At 44.8% G+C, this 17,933-nt stretch overlaps 1 protein-coding gene across 2 annotated transcripts in view; it reads left to right on the forward strand.

Annotated features, from left to right (window-relative positions):
• LOC147901975 (mechanosensitive ion channel protein 1, mitochondrial-like) overlaps nt 1-17,933 on the forward strand; it is a 100,402-nt gene that overhangs the window by 68,326 nt on the left and 14,143 nt on the right. The window contains exons 8-9 of one of the 2 annotated variants that reach the window (XM_087375256.1): nt 10,488-10,595; nt 10,905-11,165. In XM_087375256.1, the coding sequence (XP_087231382.1) occupies nt 10,488-10,595; nt 10,905-11,165 (369 nt within the window). The remainder of the gene's footprint in view (nt 1-10,487; nt 10,596-10,904; nt 11,166-17,933) is intronic. The other variant, XM_087375257.1, reaches the window with a different exon arrangement.

Here is a 17,933-nt window from a genome sequence, read left to right on the forward strand (position 1 = left end):
CAAAAAAGCACCTTCCCCCTGCCCTTCTTCCTGCGCAGGCTGCACGCAGCCCTAGGCAGGCTGTTCGTAGCCTGTTGCGCAGGCTGTGGTCAGCCTGTTGCGCAGGCTGTCCTGCCCCTACAGCCTCGCCTCTTCTACTCCCCGCATACTCTACTCCTAGGCTGTCAATTTCCTGCCCTACGCTCCTTCCTTTCTGCTCTCCTTCTCCTCCCTCAGACTTCTCTCTGTAGCCTTCAGAATTTTCGATTCAATTTCACTCCTCTTCTTCTTCCTTTTCCAGATATTTCCTCACCCCTTCTACCCCAGGTAGACAGCAAATACGCAGCAGGAAATCTCGAATTTTAGGGCATACCTGGAAGAGAAATCCGTCAAATTTCTCGCATCAGAAGTTCCTACCTCAGGAGTTGGCTCTGATACCAACTGACACATCCCAGCACTCCTGAAACCCCTGATCTGCAAAACAACCACACACAACATCAGAACTGAGCAGGCTGCTCACCACCCAACCGTGACATCTACGGGATGTGATCCCGAATCAGAAGATGTCCCCCCGAGCCACGAGTTGAGCTACTGGCACGAACTCCCAATCAGATCCCAACCAGCCTGGTGTCCCATACCACCAGGTGGCGCTGTGAAGCCCTGGATCTGCCACTGGGCCTTGGGCTACGCTAAGATGCAGGCGCGCGTCCGCGACACAATCCAGGATCAGACCTAGCACCTGGGAACGAGACTTGCTCCCAACTGCACACTGAGAACTGAACCCCCTGGGCCTCTTTTATAGACTCGGGCCCCGGCGCCAAAAATAGCGAAGACCTATAAATAGTTCGTACCCTTGCCACTCAACCCGAGAATCAAGCCTGCCTAGCTCTAAGCCTCCCCAGGCTAACCTGAGCTAGTTCTGTGTACCTAGTACACGTCAGATACCGATCCGCGCACATGACAGGGACATCCCCTTCGTGTTTAGAGTCGCAGCCCGACCGAGGGGGGTCACAGTAGCCCTCGTTAGATGCAGAGCTACGACGAGGAGACATGCAAGGACTGCACCTTAATCATATCCACCTTGTGTCGTATAGTGAGACTAACTATAAAGTCCATGGAGATGCTCTTTCATCTACGTGATCGTATCTCCAATTGTTGTAAAAGGCCAAGTGGTTTCACCCGCTATGCGTTACTCGAGAAACATAGTGTCACATATTCGTAAATATGTTTTCTCATTTTTGGCCAAAAGAAATTTCGATTCATGAGATCAAATTTCTTCTCGATGCCTAAATGTCCCACACATGGGCTATCATAGCACTGTTGAATGACCCTCTGCCGAAGATATTTCTGATTAGGTACAACTACCTTGCCATTATATTTTAGCATACCGTCCGCGATGGTATGCCAGCCTCTAGGTCATCTTTTGCCTCGAGTTTAATCACACAAGCCTTAGGCCGAAGACTCTGGAGAAACTCGTTCACTTTTTGAGTTTTCCTAATCTCGGTCATTAGGGTACTCTCTAATACCATGAAACTCATATTATGCACAATGCGCGACAACGCATCAACAACCTTGTTCTCCTTCCGTCTTCGGTATTGAATCTTCATATTAAACTCCTACATGAGCTCTGCCCACCTAGCTTGGTGGTCACTTAAGTCAGGTTGTTTATAAAAATACTTCAAAGTATCATGGTCCACACCCATGAAAAACTCTGAACCATATAAATAGTGCCTCCATGCTTTCAAAGCATGTATAACAACATGCAACTCTAATTCATGAGTTGGCCAATTTCGCTAAGAGGGAGAAAGCTTCTTGCTTTTAAAGGCTACTGGCCTTCCCTCTTGAAGAAGAACCACCCCTATCGCAATGCCACTTGCATCGGTTTCTAGGAAAAACGGTTTCTGGGGATCAACAATTTTTAACACCGGACTAGAGGCCATTGCCTTCTTTATGTCATTAAAACTCTCTTGTTGCTTTTGGTCCCATACAAAAGGTACTTTATGAAAGGTTAGCTCAGTCAAAGGCAATACTATTTCAGAATATCCTTTGATATGTAAAATTGGACAAATCCTAAGAACTGCAACGTGTTACGTGGTTAGATTCTGAGGAATGGGCCACACTAGTAGCGCAACTACTTTTTTTTGGATCCATTTCCACCCCATCTGGTGTAATAATTAATCCTAGATACTCAAGTTTCACCATGCACTACACGGTTTCTTCTATTCACATAAAGATTGGTTTTCGGAGACTATAATAAACTTTCTTTCTTTATTTCTTTATTTCCTCAAACTATCGAACATGTTTCTTGAGTGTTCACGATGCTCAGCAATACTTTTGCTGTAAACAAGAATATCATCATCAATAAAATGTACTATGAACTTTCCAATATATGGATGTAGTAAGTCATTTATAGCATGATGAACATAGCCGGAGCGTTGGTAAGCCCAAATGGCATTACTAGAAACTGGTAATATTCAAAACCTGCTTCTAGAAGCGGTTTTATGCACATCCTCGGCTCTAATTCGGATTCGATGGTAACCACTCTTAGGATCTATCTTACTGAAAATTGTTGCTCCATGTAATGCATCCAGTAAATCATCAATATGAGCCATCGGATACCTGTGCTTGATAGTGATATTGTTTAATCCTTTGTAATCTATACATAGATGAATCTTTCTTCTTCAATATCATTGGTGAAGCGAAAGGTGAGAAACCGGGATGAATCTACCCAAGCTGGACGTGTTCTTCCAGTTGCCTTTGCACTTCATCTCGTTTAGTAAAACTTAATCTATAGGGAGGCCTATTCTGCCCTTGGGATAAGATCAATCTTGTGTTGAATATTTCGCTTTGGACGTAAAGCATAAGGCAGCTGACCTCTAAAATAGTTAAATAACTCCTGTGCGATTTGATCAACCAACTTCGCCATCTTTGCGTCTTGGGTAGCATCAATGTTGATGGTCGTTGAGGCAAATCTTTTCACCTCGCATAACGTATTGCACATCATTCATCATAAACTAATAAATGTGCTTTTTCCAATCAATAGCTGGATTTTTCTTGGAATGCCTTTTTGCTTGAGCAAGCCTGGTCATTGCAAAATCCAGCTTCTCCCCATAGTCCTGAATCTGAAGGTCTATTTGGGTAAACCTTTGATCCCATACTTATAGTAGAACTTCCATTTGCAATTCTGACTGTATACGCATAGTCGGATAGACTAGTTTTTGGTTTCAGCCTCTTCATGAGCTTGGAGCTAATTACATCGTGTGTTGACGCCGAGTGAGACAACACAACAACATGATGGTTGGTCACGTGCCCCTTCCTTTTAATTAACTCCGTATCGCTAAAAGCTATATCCCATTGCTGCGGGCTAAGACAGAATGTTATGAGTCGCACTATTCACTAACTCAGCAACAGACATATACAATAACACATGTATTGACCTTTGATAAGATCCCGGTAGTTGAACTTGTGTCTGGTTGGGTCTGGGACTTCACTCCATTTCCACATCACATTTTGAGACCACCATTTCAGCCATCCGATGATTCTTGTGTCGTCGACAATCTTTCCATTGATGGGGCTAGAGGCATCCAAAACATAAGCCCTCCCTCCCCGCTTTCTCTTTTTGTTATGGTGTTAACGTGGGTTTCGACCAAGCTGGGCTGCCATTGGTGGACTTACTTTTCTCTTCACCTCTAACAATGGTACTTGGTTTTGAAGGAGCCTCAGTCGACTTTGTCTGCTTGGCTTGTCTACTTGGCTATGGGGCACTAGACTTCCTAACCCACCTCTTTTGAGACCCACTCTTTTTCAGAGTATGCATACTGAGTCCTTGCATGCACAAACCCACTTGGCTTGCTTTTGGCGTCTTCATAGTTGAGGGCTATAGCTATTGCTTCATCTAGCATGTTTGCATACTTGGCTCCAACTTCCATTTTAATTCTATCATTCAGTCCAAAAATAAAAATCCTTGAACCGATTGAGAAAGAGGTTCAGATGTCTTCATTACAAGTTCCCTAAATTTGTTGGTATATTGAGCCACTGACAAATTCCTGTGATGAAGGTATCTATATTGATCCCAAGCTCAAGATGCTTTGTCAGGAGGTAAGAAATGTTTTAAACTCTTTCTTGAACCCTTACCAGGTAGTGGATGCGACATCATCCTTTTGTTGTTTGATCCACCACCTATCCATTGCCTCAGTAAGCATATGAGTGGCTTGACGTATTTTCTTCATGTCATTTCTGATTTCAGACTAGCGAGTGCTTCATCCCATGTATGTAACCAACCCTCTATGATGTCTGAACTACGCTCTGTCATCCGATCAGAATACTTTTCCGGTCTAAAATTGGCTATAATTGTTATTTTAGCCTTCCTAGGCTCGACTGTATGTATACTAGTCTCAAGCTCCATAGGAGCTTTTTCCATTTCTTCCTTGGATGTCTAGTAGATATATTTGGAACCATCCTTCCAAGTTTGTATTGCCTTACATTAGCTTGTAATTGCTTAATCAAATTTTGTTGTTAGGCATCCTCCAACAAAGCAATCCTACATGACAATGTATGGGCTGCAGGGCATGACACTTGCTGTGTGGCCGCGATTCAACTAGATCTACCTATGAGGCTTCTTCCTCAACTTCCATTGCAGTTTCTTTTGCTTTATCCATAGAGTCTCAAATCTAGAGTCCAAGGGTTCATCCTTGCTTGGGTTGATTTGTTTTGTTTTTTTTAAACACACTAACCAAAGCTGAAATGTGAGTTTGTATAAACAAAAATTCCAAAACCCTTTTGTGCACAGACACAATCCAAGAAACTCTCTAGAATTGTAAATTCAGATCCACTAAACCAATATCCTTTCCCTATGCTAGAAAAATATTATGCAACCTTCAGAATAACAACTCAAAATAACTCAATTCCAAGGCAACATGAACTAACATAAACAAAAACTGAATTCAAAAGGGCATAGAATGCTCCGTGGTCCGATTTAGTCCATGTACAACTTCGAATCGCTTTATTTCATGTTCAGACATTCAAGGATGGTGAAAAGTGCCTCCAAACTGGATTTTCGTACAGTTTTTCCCTTTTATGGACAAAATCATAGATAGATTGCCGTAGGGAGAGTCTGAAATATTCATAAGATTGCAAGAATGGATTCCCAAAATATCTCATGCTGTGATCCTGCCATATGGTCCAAAAAGCCCAATATCTGACCCAGTACAAAAATAAAGAGTAATGGACCAGGGTTGTAGGAAGTCTGCCAAAAAGCCAAAAATGTTTCCCAAAAGGAGAGTTGGGGAAACGAAGGCGAAGCGACATGGAAATTTTGCATATGAAGGTCTTAGTGCTGGAGCACATCCAAAACAAATGAGGCACCGTTTCAGAAGGGGCCATGCATCGAAGACAAGAAGCAGATGCAATCCTTCGTTGAGCCAGAGTCTCGTGCATGAAGTACAAACACCCGTATCACAACCAAAACACTGAGACTATCTAAGGCATCTGGAATAACTTAGTGGTAGGATGGCTATGATTGCCTGGTCTCATACTACTAGTCTGCTAGTAGCTTAGTAGTAATCAACGATCCCATACAAGCAAAAGATGGCTTCCATCTAATGCATGCATAATTATATTGATCTGCACCAAACCGTTCGTCATTGTAATCAGCCTTGCGCCAGGCTCACCTTCTGGAACTAGGCTAGTGTCAACCAAAACAAACGTTTCAAGCGTGAAGTACAAACACCCGTATCACAACCAAAACGTTGAGACTATCTGAGGCATCTGGAGTAACTTAGTGGTTGGATGGCTACGATTGCCTAGTCTCGTACTATTTGTCTGCTAAACATTACGTGAGTAGTAATCAACGAACCCACACAAGCGAAACATAGCTTCCACCTAACGCATGCGTGAGTATATTGGTCTGTGCCAAACCGTTCCTCATTGTAATTAGCCTTGCGCCAGGCTCGCCTTCTAGAACTAGGATCCCTATTGGCTAGTGTCAACCAAAACAAACGATAGAACAAATGTAGATCTGTCAGACACCTTCGAACGGGGGAAGATCATTCTCAGGGAGATAAAGGAAAGTCTTAGAAGAGAACATACAGTTGAAGCGCATCAGGCAAACATATACACAAGAGAGTGGTGGGCGGGAAAAGGGGATAGGGAAAATGAGGGAATGTTTAGGATGCTTAGGAAGAAGCATGCCCAAGAAGACATTGAAGAACTCAAAGTAGATGTACATATGCTACCCAACAAAGATGTGATCCTCCAAGCAGTGATGTAGTATTTTCAACAGATCTTGGGGGAACCAAAAACTCACTCCATTAGTCAGCAAGCAACGGTGGAGCATTGTAGTCAAGCCTGGCCGAGGGTGGTAGTCAAATTTGATGCTTCCTATTTGCAAAGAGAGATCACAGCTGTAGAAATGAAGGTAGCTATGAATTAAATGGACAAGGGAAAGATGCCACACCTTGTTGCTCACTCATGAAAACATCACAGTCACAGATATGTCGCTCACTAGGCTTCCATCGCCATATGTATGCCCACATGATTGAATTGATTTAAATGCCCACATGATTGAATTGATTTAAATGCTCAAGCTGAGATAGCATGACCTTAGAAGGGCCAGTTGGCATTTTCTTTTTAGAGGACCGACAATTGTAAATAATCTCCAGGGAGAGCAGGGAGAGAATGCTCTTCAAAGCCTTGAAGAACCAATGTAGAAAGAGTCGCTTGAGCCACGTTGCAAAATCCCATGCATGATAGACAAGTGGCGAGCTCTTAGTAAACCTTAGGGAGGTCCTTCCCCACGAGGTTTACAAAGCTAACCCACAATTCTAAAAGCTCACACCGACTTGGCAGTCCATATGCCTGATAGATACATCCCTATGGCCAAGTGAAACCAAAATCAGCCCCCCAGGTTGGGGTGCCCTCTGTTGGAAAGGTCACCTCCACATCTGTAAGCCCCCAAATGAGGAGAGCATGGGGGAGGGAGACCTAGGGCAGGATGTGCCCAAAGAGAGAATACCTAGATGTGTGGATCTGGGACAGATCTGGAGCATTCACGGTTGGTGGGGTATCCCAAGGAAGGAGGGTACCTGGCTGATCTGCAGGAGCATAAGGCGGAGCAGAGGACAGCAGTAGGGACCCAAGAGAAGAGGCTATGAGCTCATGGATGACGTCAGCAACAGTACGGAACAGTACAGAGCTGAGGCGCACACGTGGGCAGATCAGGGAGCCAAGAAATAGTGCAGCATAGTGGGGGTCTAAGGGCAGGTATACAGCCTGCAGCAGGGTCTCCAGCAGCAGCAAAGGGGAGCCAGCAGCAGCCCAAAAAGGGCCTGGCTAGGGCCCTTATATAGGGCTTGTTGGGCTGAGCCAACCAGGTCGGTTGGGCCAGCCAACCAGGTCTGTCCAGTCGGCCCATTTAGGGCTGGCTGGTCGGTCCATTTGAAAGGGCCTTGAGGCCTATAAAAGGAGAGGCACTTGCCTCATTTCATCATCCAGCAGCCAGCAATCCAGGAGGCAGAAAGGAGCAGCAGGAAGCCACCCTCTGGGCCTATATCCAGGAGGTGAGAGGGTGCTTGAAGGGCTGCAGTTAGCCAGGAAGGGCTGGACCTTGGCTGTCTTCTAGGGCAGCAAGGTGCTGAGATCATCATCACTTGCAGCAGCAAACAGCCAGCAGATAGGAGCAGCAAAGGAGCTTCCTTTGGGCCTATGTTCAGGAGGTGAAGGGAGCACAAGGAGCTGCAAGAGCTGAGAGAGCTGCCCACCTAGGCTGGTGCAAAGACAGCAAGGTGGAAGGGATCTGGACGGATAGTCTACAGAAGCTCGAGGTGGAGCATGCGGGCTCAAGTCTAGAGATAAAACTGGCAGATAGGAGAAGGACCTTGTGGTAAGATTAGAGGACCACACCATTGGTGGGACTCTGGATCTATATCTTTTGTATTGTGTCCATAGTTTTGGACGGAAATGTATATTTTGGTGGTTTCTCTATCTGGCTGGTTCATTGTCTATTGATGAGTCTGCACATCACATCTATTGTATGCACATTAAGTAAAGAAGTTTGTGATTCTACAACCACACTACACTGTGTGAGCTCCTGGGCATTACTATAAGTCTTCCGCTGTGTGTACCCTCTGTTGGGTCTTTTCCAACACCCTCATCATTGGATTTGTTCCAATTGATGTGCGCACCTGCAGGAATACAAAACAAATCCAAGGCTGCCTTGAAAGAGTTGAGGTTTTGTGTAGTGGCATCCAAAAAATACAGTAGTATCATCAGCCACTCACTATCCAAGGGTCCTCACCCTGTTTAAGGGGAAGTCTCAGCCTGAATATTTCCGCATGGGATCTCACATATCTGCTCATTGCTTCAGCCACAAATGAGTACAAGAAGGGGGCGAGAGGTCATCCCTGGCAATCTGATCTAGAAATTTGAAATCTCTCTCTGCTTTTCTCCGATGAGAACATGGCTGTGGGCTGATCTGTATAAGGTAGAAACCCCACTAATCCATGCATATGAAAATCCAAAGCATGTAAGGGTACCTTCCAGAAAACTCTAATCTGTTCTGCTATATGCCTTCTCAAAATCCAAGAGTAGAATGGCAAGTCCCTAGCCACTTTGCATATCCTGCTTCCCAAAAAGAGAACCCCTTGGATGGCTCGACCCAAGGGGTTTGCGACTCATGTTGCTGTTGTCGAAGCGGGGAGTATATGCTCTCGACTCTCTCTAATGCTGACTTGGATGAGGTTGTGGGTGGGCGGAGGCACGATCTGCACTGGGAGGACAAGCTCTTGCTAGGTGACTCATCTGTCTGCACCTAAGGCCTCCCACGGTCCCGTGGTAGGCCTGAGACCTAGACGTGCAATACAACTGTCCACACATGACTACCTTCCTCCATGAAAATTAGACAGATAAATAGTTTTCAACTTGGAAAGTTGCCGCCATCGAATTTGACCACATAACCACATAGGTTTTTGGCTGGCCTGACTTAAAAGATATGGACAGCTTTCTATTTGTGACTAACCTCTACAGACAACAAGGACCACAAGCTCTCGGAAAGACTACTCTGATACCATTTGCTATTAATCAGAGTTGAATATGCTAGCTCTCACACAATATCGAAGACAAATATTGTTGGAAAGGTCACCTCCCCGTTTTTAAGCCCCTGTATGCAGACAGCTGTACAAAGACAAATATTGTTGGAAAGGTCGCCTGCAGACAGCTGTACTGAAGCTTTGGAGGCTGGAACTGATCAGGAACAGGTCCAGATTCAGGTGGAGCTTCAGAGACAGGAGAGGTGACTGTTTGGCAGAGGTTTTGGCCAGGATTGGGCCTGGAAAAGATCCCAATTAGGGCAGTACATAGCCTGGGCCAGTGGCTGTATGCCATGTGGCCAGGTGTGGACCAGCAGGCCAGCAAAGGCTGGTCAAATCCAGCCAACCAGGGTCGGCCCCACATACTTGAGGGGTCCGCCAGTTTGAGTCAGTTGGTTTGGGGGGCCTTTGGCCCTATAAAATAAGAGCCTCATGGGCTCATTACCTATCTATTCAGTGAGCAGATTGGGGCAGCACTTCAGCCAGATTTGAGCCTTCATCCAGGAGGATTTGGAGCAGCAAAGAAAGAGGCTGAGTGCAGCAGACAAAGAGTTCAAGGATATCTTCATTATTGGCTGTCCACGGAGCAGCAAGAAGACGGATCAAAGGGGGATCTTGTGCCTCACCATTGGCTGCATTAAGGTGGACAAATAATGTCATATATATAAATGGTGGAATGTGTCTTGGATATGTATGGTACTCAAGATCCCCCTGCTAAAGTCCCTACGTGATATGTGGAATAAGGGGACAAACAGTCCCATATACACAAATGGTGGAATATGTCGCTTGGCAGAGGTGGAGATCTCCATAGAGCATCCCCTTGCGCAATGAATTTAACTATAAACTTTAAAAGGAATTAGAAGCACATGCAGCACATGCGCACACATTTTTTCTATGGTATGGTAGCTCTCCAAAAATCCTTCAAAAATATAGGATGTGTAGTAGGGTGCAATGTCCAAAGGATAGGCTTAAAGAGAAGGAATAGGGACACCCTTTAAAGCTGCTTATTACATAGGTCTGTAGATGTCTAAGCAGCTATGCTCATGCTTTTATCAGATCATAATTCATTCAATCTGAGATTCTCTGTTCAAACAGTCCAGTCATCGTTTTTTGCGATCGACATTTTTTTGCGTAGTCCCCCGCTTGTTCTCGTAGTTGGCTGTTTAGGTCTTGTATGTCGTCTTGTTATTTGATAGCAGCTTCTTAGGTCCATGATTTTCCACATGACAAAAAATATATGTGCCTGATCTTCCACTTCTGCTGGTCTCTTTCCATGCTTTTTCGTAGAATCACGGCAGCCTCCTTGGCCTGCAAACTAGCCATTTTTCATACCTCCTCAAGTTATCTTGCAAGTAGTCTCATTATAAAATGGATTCTGGTCGTTTGTAATCCATGTGATACATTTTATGGATGACTGTTCTGCAGGCAAAGTCTTTTGCAGGTGAAGTGGAGGATATAGACTTTCTTCACACAAGATTGGTTGGGTTCGACAAATCACCTGTCCTTGTACCCAATCAAGCAATTCTCAATGAGGTTTTTTCTCATGGCTGCCTATCTTTTCGAGGTTGTTTGATTGCAGTATCATACAATAGTGAAATTTTGTGGCATGAATCAATAAGGAAAATAAGGGAGGCATCAAAGGGGTTGAAGATGCTGGCATTGCCTACCAATGTGTAAAACAGCTAATATAGCTCTGAGATGCAGGGTAATACTTTAATTTTGTATTTGGTTTATGCTGTGATAGATTGTGAATCTCTGACTTTAAGTTTTGATCGCATTGCAATAGTGATGATATACTCTGTAAGAAACAGTTCTCATATGTGGTGTTGCCATTTTTCGTAGGTCATAGTAAACTACTCAAGAGCAAGATGCAGACTGCTAACTGCAGTGTTTCAACTGCGAAATGAAGACGTATTTCTTGTTGATAAAATTACGGAGCAGATCACAGAATATCTTGGTAACCATCCAAAGGTTGATCTTCACAATCGTAACCACCGTCCAGTATGCTATCTTAAGGCCATGGGCAGCCATGGCCTCGACATCGAACTGTTGTGCTTCCTCAAAGAAAAGGTTCTCTTTTTCCTGCTTGATACAGAAATAAGGGTGGGTCTTACAAGAAATTTGCATTTTACGGATAATTTGGAAAAGCTTTAATATGAAACAATTTTAGAGAAAATGGGATGCTCTCTCTCCACCAAAATGGCATTCTACAGAGATCATTTCCTTTCCATGACTGAGGATCTATTCATTCAAGCACTAGGATACCTAGAGATCGTCCTCTCACATGCAGTATGAATAGCCACGGGCCAGCTTTCGACATCATCTCACCAATTTCAGATCGTGCAGGATGAGAGGTTGAGGTCACACGATAAGTGTTTGGACGTGAGGCTGTTTATCATGTGGGACATGAATGAGGTAGAGAGTGAGGAGTGTGCGTTGATGAGATGTGCTAGACATCAGGAGATTTGAGGTAAATATCATCATAGCGACCAAAAGACGCGTTTCGTTAAGCCGAAATGTGATGAAACATTTCTATGAAACACGTGAAACGCACCACTCCCATGCGAAATTTATTAGTATTATTATTATTTTTTGGGGGTTTGTTTTTTATTATTTATACTTTGGTCTCCTCCCCCCCCCCCTTCTTCTTTTTCCCTCCCTGTCTTCCCTCTTTCAGTTAACCTTTCATTCCCTTGCCTGTCAGTCACTATTGGGCTTGCCCTTTTTGGACATTGCAGACTCTTGTGCCCTATTGGAGAGTTGCTGTTTTTGGAAGCGTGGGACCAAAGTGCACCATTACAAAGCCCACAAAGCCATGCTCAATTTGTTCTATATCACTCCACCATAGGCCTGACACGAGAGAGAGAGAGAGAGAGAGAGAGAGAGAGAGAGAGAGAGAGTTTATTAAAGTCTTGGAAAGACCAATGGGTCTATGAGACTGCGAGAAACCTGATACAACCTAGCTGAAAGGGCGGAGTTACTAATCGAGGATCGGCACCCATACAAAAGAAAAGAGTATATAATATATAGTCATATCAAAATAGTAGTCATCTGCAACATCACTATCATCAAAATCATCATCAACTGTCCTTATAATACAAAGTGTACTGTGCTCCAAGGCTACTGTGTTACCCCCTCGTCAAGAGGGAGGGAGCGATAGCATGAAATCAGAACTAGAGTGCTGTCGGTTCCTTGTGGATGCAACCCTACGCCATCTCCTGGTCAGAGCTCTATGTCTAACAAGGGCGACAGTTACCCCAATTGGTTGTGCTCCCAATCTGAACATAATTGGAAAGGAGAGAAATCGGGATAGGCTAGATCGCAATATGGAGCTATCTCTAAACCAGGCATGTGAAGATGAAATGCTCCTCCGACTCAACCTCCTGTAGGCCACACAAAGTACATAAGCGTCATTCCCTAGGTAGACCCTGAGCTCGACCACTCCGAATACGGAGTCTATGTGAAGAGACTCGGAACTGACCAAGTGGATATCCTCAATGAATGGGGTAAATGAATCCATGTATATCTTGGTGGATCAATAAATCCCTCATCCGAGATATGTAGGCAGTGATCTTTGTAGAAGCTAAGCTTCACTGGGAGCTGGTCGGTTCCAACCAGGTCTGGAAAGTGTGTAGCTGCAAGAGATCGTCACATATGACCTGATTGACCTCATGATACCGGAGTGGGGAAAACGGCGTATCAATGTTGTATTGGAAGGGAGGAAGTCTATCCATACGTAACCCCAGTCGCTCAAACCATCTCACTGTGTTTGCAAACCAACATCTCTGGTCGCCTACCTCTGATAGCGTCATGGAAGAGGACAAGGCCAACCACAGTAATCTGCTGCGTCCAGAGGTGTGAGCCCTGACTCGATATAGGTAGGTAATGACGTGGAATGCTGCATCACGCTGCAGTGGGGGAGATCCAAACTCAGCCTAAATGATATATATATATATATATATAGAGATAGAGAGAGAGAGAGAGAGAGAGAGAGAGAGAGAGAGAGAGGGGGGGGGGGGGTAGGGCGGACCAAGGAGTAAAAAAGAAACCCCTTGGTCCGTGGATCGTGAAAGTGCGAGTGGAAGCACTGTCTCTCTAGTTTGGCCAATGAAGCATAACCCCTACCCCCTGTGGAGGAGGATGGCCGGACATTTTCACTCTTTCTCAGATTCCCCGGCCTCCCTCAGGTGTACCTTCGACTCTTATCTTCCATTGGAGCCGCTTTCGGGATGGTCACCGAGACCCCCCCCCCTTCCTGGGATGCCTTCTTCGGCAGCAGAGGCAGTCAGATCGGATGGGTACCACGTGTTAGGATCGTTATCTATGACCCTAACCTTATGGATGACCACATCATGCTCCAACGTCTAGATGGCTCCTTCTTCAGGCAGACAGTCGAGATCGTTGGGAGATAGGATTAGTGTAGGATTTGCAGGACCCTTGGGCACTTTGCCAGAGATTGCCCAAGGAAAATAAAAAAGAAAAGCCCTAAAAGGTCCATGGGTGTTACGCCTCCTAGCACCACCTCGACTTGACCTAATTCACGTTCTACTGCACATCCTACCACTTCTTGCGTTGTTGGACCTTCCACCTCTCGCCCATGATTGTTGGTTATTGTCTCTCATCTTGTACCTTCGTTTACAATGCTTACGAGACCTTCAGCACGTCCTGTTTCAGTCATCCCCCGTTGGGTGCCAGTCAAAGTTGTTGAGCCAGCTCCACATCTGGAGGCTACTGATGGCGCCACAAACCCTCCTTTACAGGTAGGAGATATACTTGTTTTAGTTCCTTGTGCTGATTAGGTTGCTCTTATCTCTTCAGCCGCTCATGTGAAGGAGCTTTCTCCTAGGGAGCAAGCCTTTGCTGAAGCTCATGCTGTATTCAAGGCTAATGCGGCTTTTTTTTTTTTTCAAAAAAGAGACTTCTATTAAGTAAGAAAGAAACCTGCTAGAGCAAGCTCTGTGCGGAAATACACCATGCCAAGCATGTAATAAAAACACCTCAGAGGAATGAGGTAGAAAGAAACCAAAGCTGAGGCTGAAAATGCCATCTCAACCCTGTAGAAGTCTCAGCAAAGAAGGGAGAGTCTCTCCAATCTCTGAGAAAAGTAACTCTCCTGGAGGAGGCTCTCGAGATGATCCTTGCATGGTCGCCCAAATGGCCATCAGAGAGTGTATCGTATCTGTCCAAGTACTGGCCAAGATCTGAGAAGGGTGAACCTGAGAACCCTCCAAAGCCTCAGTGCACCTGGCTCTCCAAATGTGCCATGCTGCAATGCTAGCTAGGATCTCCCATGGAGAGTTGATCGAGGAGTGAACAGCCCTGAAAAGAGTGGCCGGAACATCCTCTAGAGAGCACGACTCCACAAGGTGTCGTCGGATGTGAAGAGCCCAAGAGGAGTCAAGTCTCTCAAAAAATACCTGGGGCCCTGAAAGAGTAAGCCAAGCCACTGATCCCCAGGTCATATAGAAAGGTAGGCGAACAAAAGTGCTGAAAAGTCTTGCAATCCCCTTCATGATTCTCGCCTGTCTGCAATCCCATAGGCAGTGCTGTATTGTCTCCAAAGCAGAAAGGCAGCGAGGGCAAGAAGGGTCAGCTCCGAACTTGGACCTCCAATGGTTCACTGCTATCTCACCATGAATAAAAAGCCAAAAGAAGAGAGTGATTTTTCTATTCCGGTGGGATTTCCAGAGCCTTTGCCAAAAAATTTTCTGCAAGTCAGCAGAAATCTGAAAGTTCTCCCAATGAGGAGCTCTGGTAGGCTTCCAACCCCTAGAGCTGAGCTGGAATTTCCTAGCATTACTGACTGTGTAACGAAAGAAGGAGATGCCCTTCTCTCGGTGCCCTTCATAATGCGGCTATTTTGGCCGAGATCCATTAGCAGCAGCAGTCCCCCTTTTCCTCTTGCTCCTTCTTCACCTCTTGACAGAGGCAAGGGGATTATTGCTTCTACTCCTTTACCCGTAGGGGTCCTCCGCACACCTATGCCAGGAGCATCATTCAGGAACTCTTTTACAGTTCTGGCAGACATGGCAGAGTTTGATATAGAGGAGGAGTTTGTATTCTCTACCCTTGGGGAGCACCTCGTTCAGAGCACCATGGATAGAGCTTCCCCCTTTGCAGGTGTGAGAGTACTTTCTACAGTTGATTTCCCTCCTCTTGATAGGAGAAATTTCTCCAAGGAGAGGGATATCTCCGCTACCAGGTCGGGTAGAGTTTTTCATCCAGCCTTTTCCTCTCGTCGATGAGGATTGTCAGTTGGAACGTTAAGGGCCTTGGAGGTGTACCTCATCGCCGCCGTAGGCAGTTGATTCATAACCAACTTCATCCAAGTGTTACTAGGGGCCCCATTGGTGTCCTCATGATTCAAGAACACAAACTGGATGTTAGGGATTGTGCCAAGTTGGGTAAGCTTCTTTAAGGGCATACTTTTTGGTCACCCGCCTTGGGCACTAGGGGAGATACTTGTATTTATGTTTCTTCTTCTATGCTACCCTTGGTGATTGGACATGGGATCATAGTTCCCTCTAGAGCTCAGTGGGTCATTCTTTTGATTGGTGGGCGTAACGTTGGTTTCTTAAACCTTTAAGCCCCCAATTCAAGAGGGGACCGTGTCCTTTTCTGAAAGGAGGTGCTTTCTTGGTCTTGCATTGCAGAGTCTTGGATCATTGGGGGTGATTTCAACATGGTTGAAATGCCCACAGACAAAAGAGGTGGTAGGGAAGGTGGCTTACACTCCCTAGAGACAGTAGCTTGGCCTTTTCCAGTACAGTGGCAGAGATGCTTGGCATGATGATGCTTTTCACACTCAGCCGCAATCACTCCTGTTTTCTTGGTCGAACAGGAGGTTGTAGATGCCTATCCATGCACGGATTGATAGATTTTGTGGATGATTGGGCTTTGGACAGAGGTGGGACAGTATGCATTACACCTGGGGTGTCCACTTCAGATCACTTTCTAGTTGTTTTGTATGTTTCAGATCCTCAGGCGAGGAGTCATGTTGGGGTAAGTATGATCAAGGGCTTGCTCTATGGTGCATGTGTGCATCTAGGGAAGTCACATGTGTGTTTGTGTGTGTTGTAAAGGCACATCAAGTGCTATGATGTGTCTAGTGTGTGACCTAAGTGATGATGTAAGACAAAGGCAATCCCACTGATGTAGGGATTGATTCCCACTGATGTAAGGGCTGATTGCCACTATGTAGGGAAGGTATTACCTTATCCCCCTTTCTATAAGAGAGAGTCCTCTCTCTCACAATCATAATAGAGATCTACCATCTTTCTTTCATTGTGCTCTCACACCTCTTGCAAGATGCATCTATTCTATCCTACGTGATTCTACAAATGGTATCAGAGCTTTAGGTTCTAGATCTAGCCTAGCCTAGCATTAGATGCTATCTCTAGCATAAACTACTAGTTTCTCATCTTCTCCATTTTCCTTCTTCTTCCCCAAATCATTGAGAGGTCTGTTCTCTGCCTACAAACGACCATTGCCCAAACCCTTTGAGCTGCAAACTCCTCACGTATGGGTGAACTTCCAGCTGCAAGCAATCAGAGAAATTTCGATTGTACGCGCAATGCTAACACTCACACTCTCTGACGAAATTTCGCGCAATGCTGCCTTTGTACTTACCTATTTGCAAATTCCTCCGAGCCCGTGCTGGACGACACTGAGGGCAAGCTGCTGCTGAAATCTGAGCTCATTTGGACAAGAGATGGAGAAGAAAACAACGAAAAACCAGTCTGTCTTCTCAAGCCTGGCTATGGCGACCTGGCGCAACATTTCGCCCCTCCTTGCTGGTAGCCCTTCTCTGGTATAAGGCCCTTCTTCCTGCATAAAAATCCCCTTGAATAGAGCTATGAGCTGTGAGAATTCCAAGTTCTGGTCTCTGTTTTGGACAGTTTTGACAATGTTGTGAGTTTGATGCTACATTAGATGCTACTTTAGCATTTCTGATGTTTTAAAGTGTTGAATAGCATCAGTACAACTGTGGCTACAGCTTTACTTTAAGTTGCTATACCTGGATTTGCTTGGAATACTTTCATTTAACCACCTCTATGAAGCATGCAAGTGAAAGCATCATTTTCATTATGATTTGTAGTATGGAATTTGGTTACCAGTCTTTGCTACTCTAAATGCTTTGAAGGAATATTTTTTATTGCTCATATTTTCACTTGTAAGGCACTAGACACTGCCCTTGGGTAAGACCTTGCCATGGAAGCTAAGACCTTTTCTGATAAGTTTAATGGAACTAGTTTCCATACTTGGCAAACAAAAGCTGAGTTTATGCTTATGAAAAAGAAGATATGGAATGTTGTGAATGGAAAGAAGTCTACAAAAGAAAAAGCTAATTGGTTGATCAAAGACAAGAAGGCTCTTGCTATCATAGCTTTGGGATTAAGTGGCTCATACTTTCACCACATTGATGAAGGGAAGTGCTTCAAATATATCTTGTTCCTTTGCCTACAATTGGAAAAGGGAATGTATTATTCCATGAAGAACAACAAAGAGAATCAAGCATTTCTTATGAAGAAGGACTACTTCAACAACAAAGCAAATCTGGCTGAAGGAAGAACTCCATCAGCAAATGAAGAAAATGAAGACTATGCTTTTTAGGCACTTTGTCTTTTTTGTTTATCATCACTTGGTCAAATTTTGAGGTTCTCTGCCTGGAGTAGTACTCCAAAAAGAATATGTTATGTAAATCACCTCTGGTCACCATATGATGTAGACCATGTGATATGTGTTTTGTCTATCCCATTTCTGTGAACCTCACACCCTTGGGAACCCTTGCTAGCATGAGATCCTAGCCAAAGATTTATCCTTGACCACCATGAGATGGCATGAGAAACTATGAGACTAGATGTATCCTTG

The sequence above is a fragment of the Dipteris shenzhenensis genome, chromosome 5 (genome assembly GCF_047967505.1).
Source record: "Dipteris shenzhenensis isolate YYH24624 ecotype China chromosome 5, Dip_SZ_1.0, whole genome shotgun sequence".
In the NCBI taxonomy this organism is placed as follows: Eukaryota; Viridiplantae; Streptophyta; class Polypodiopsida; order Gleicheniales; family Dipteridaceae; genus Dipteris; species Dipteris shenzhenensis.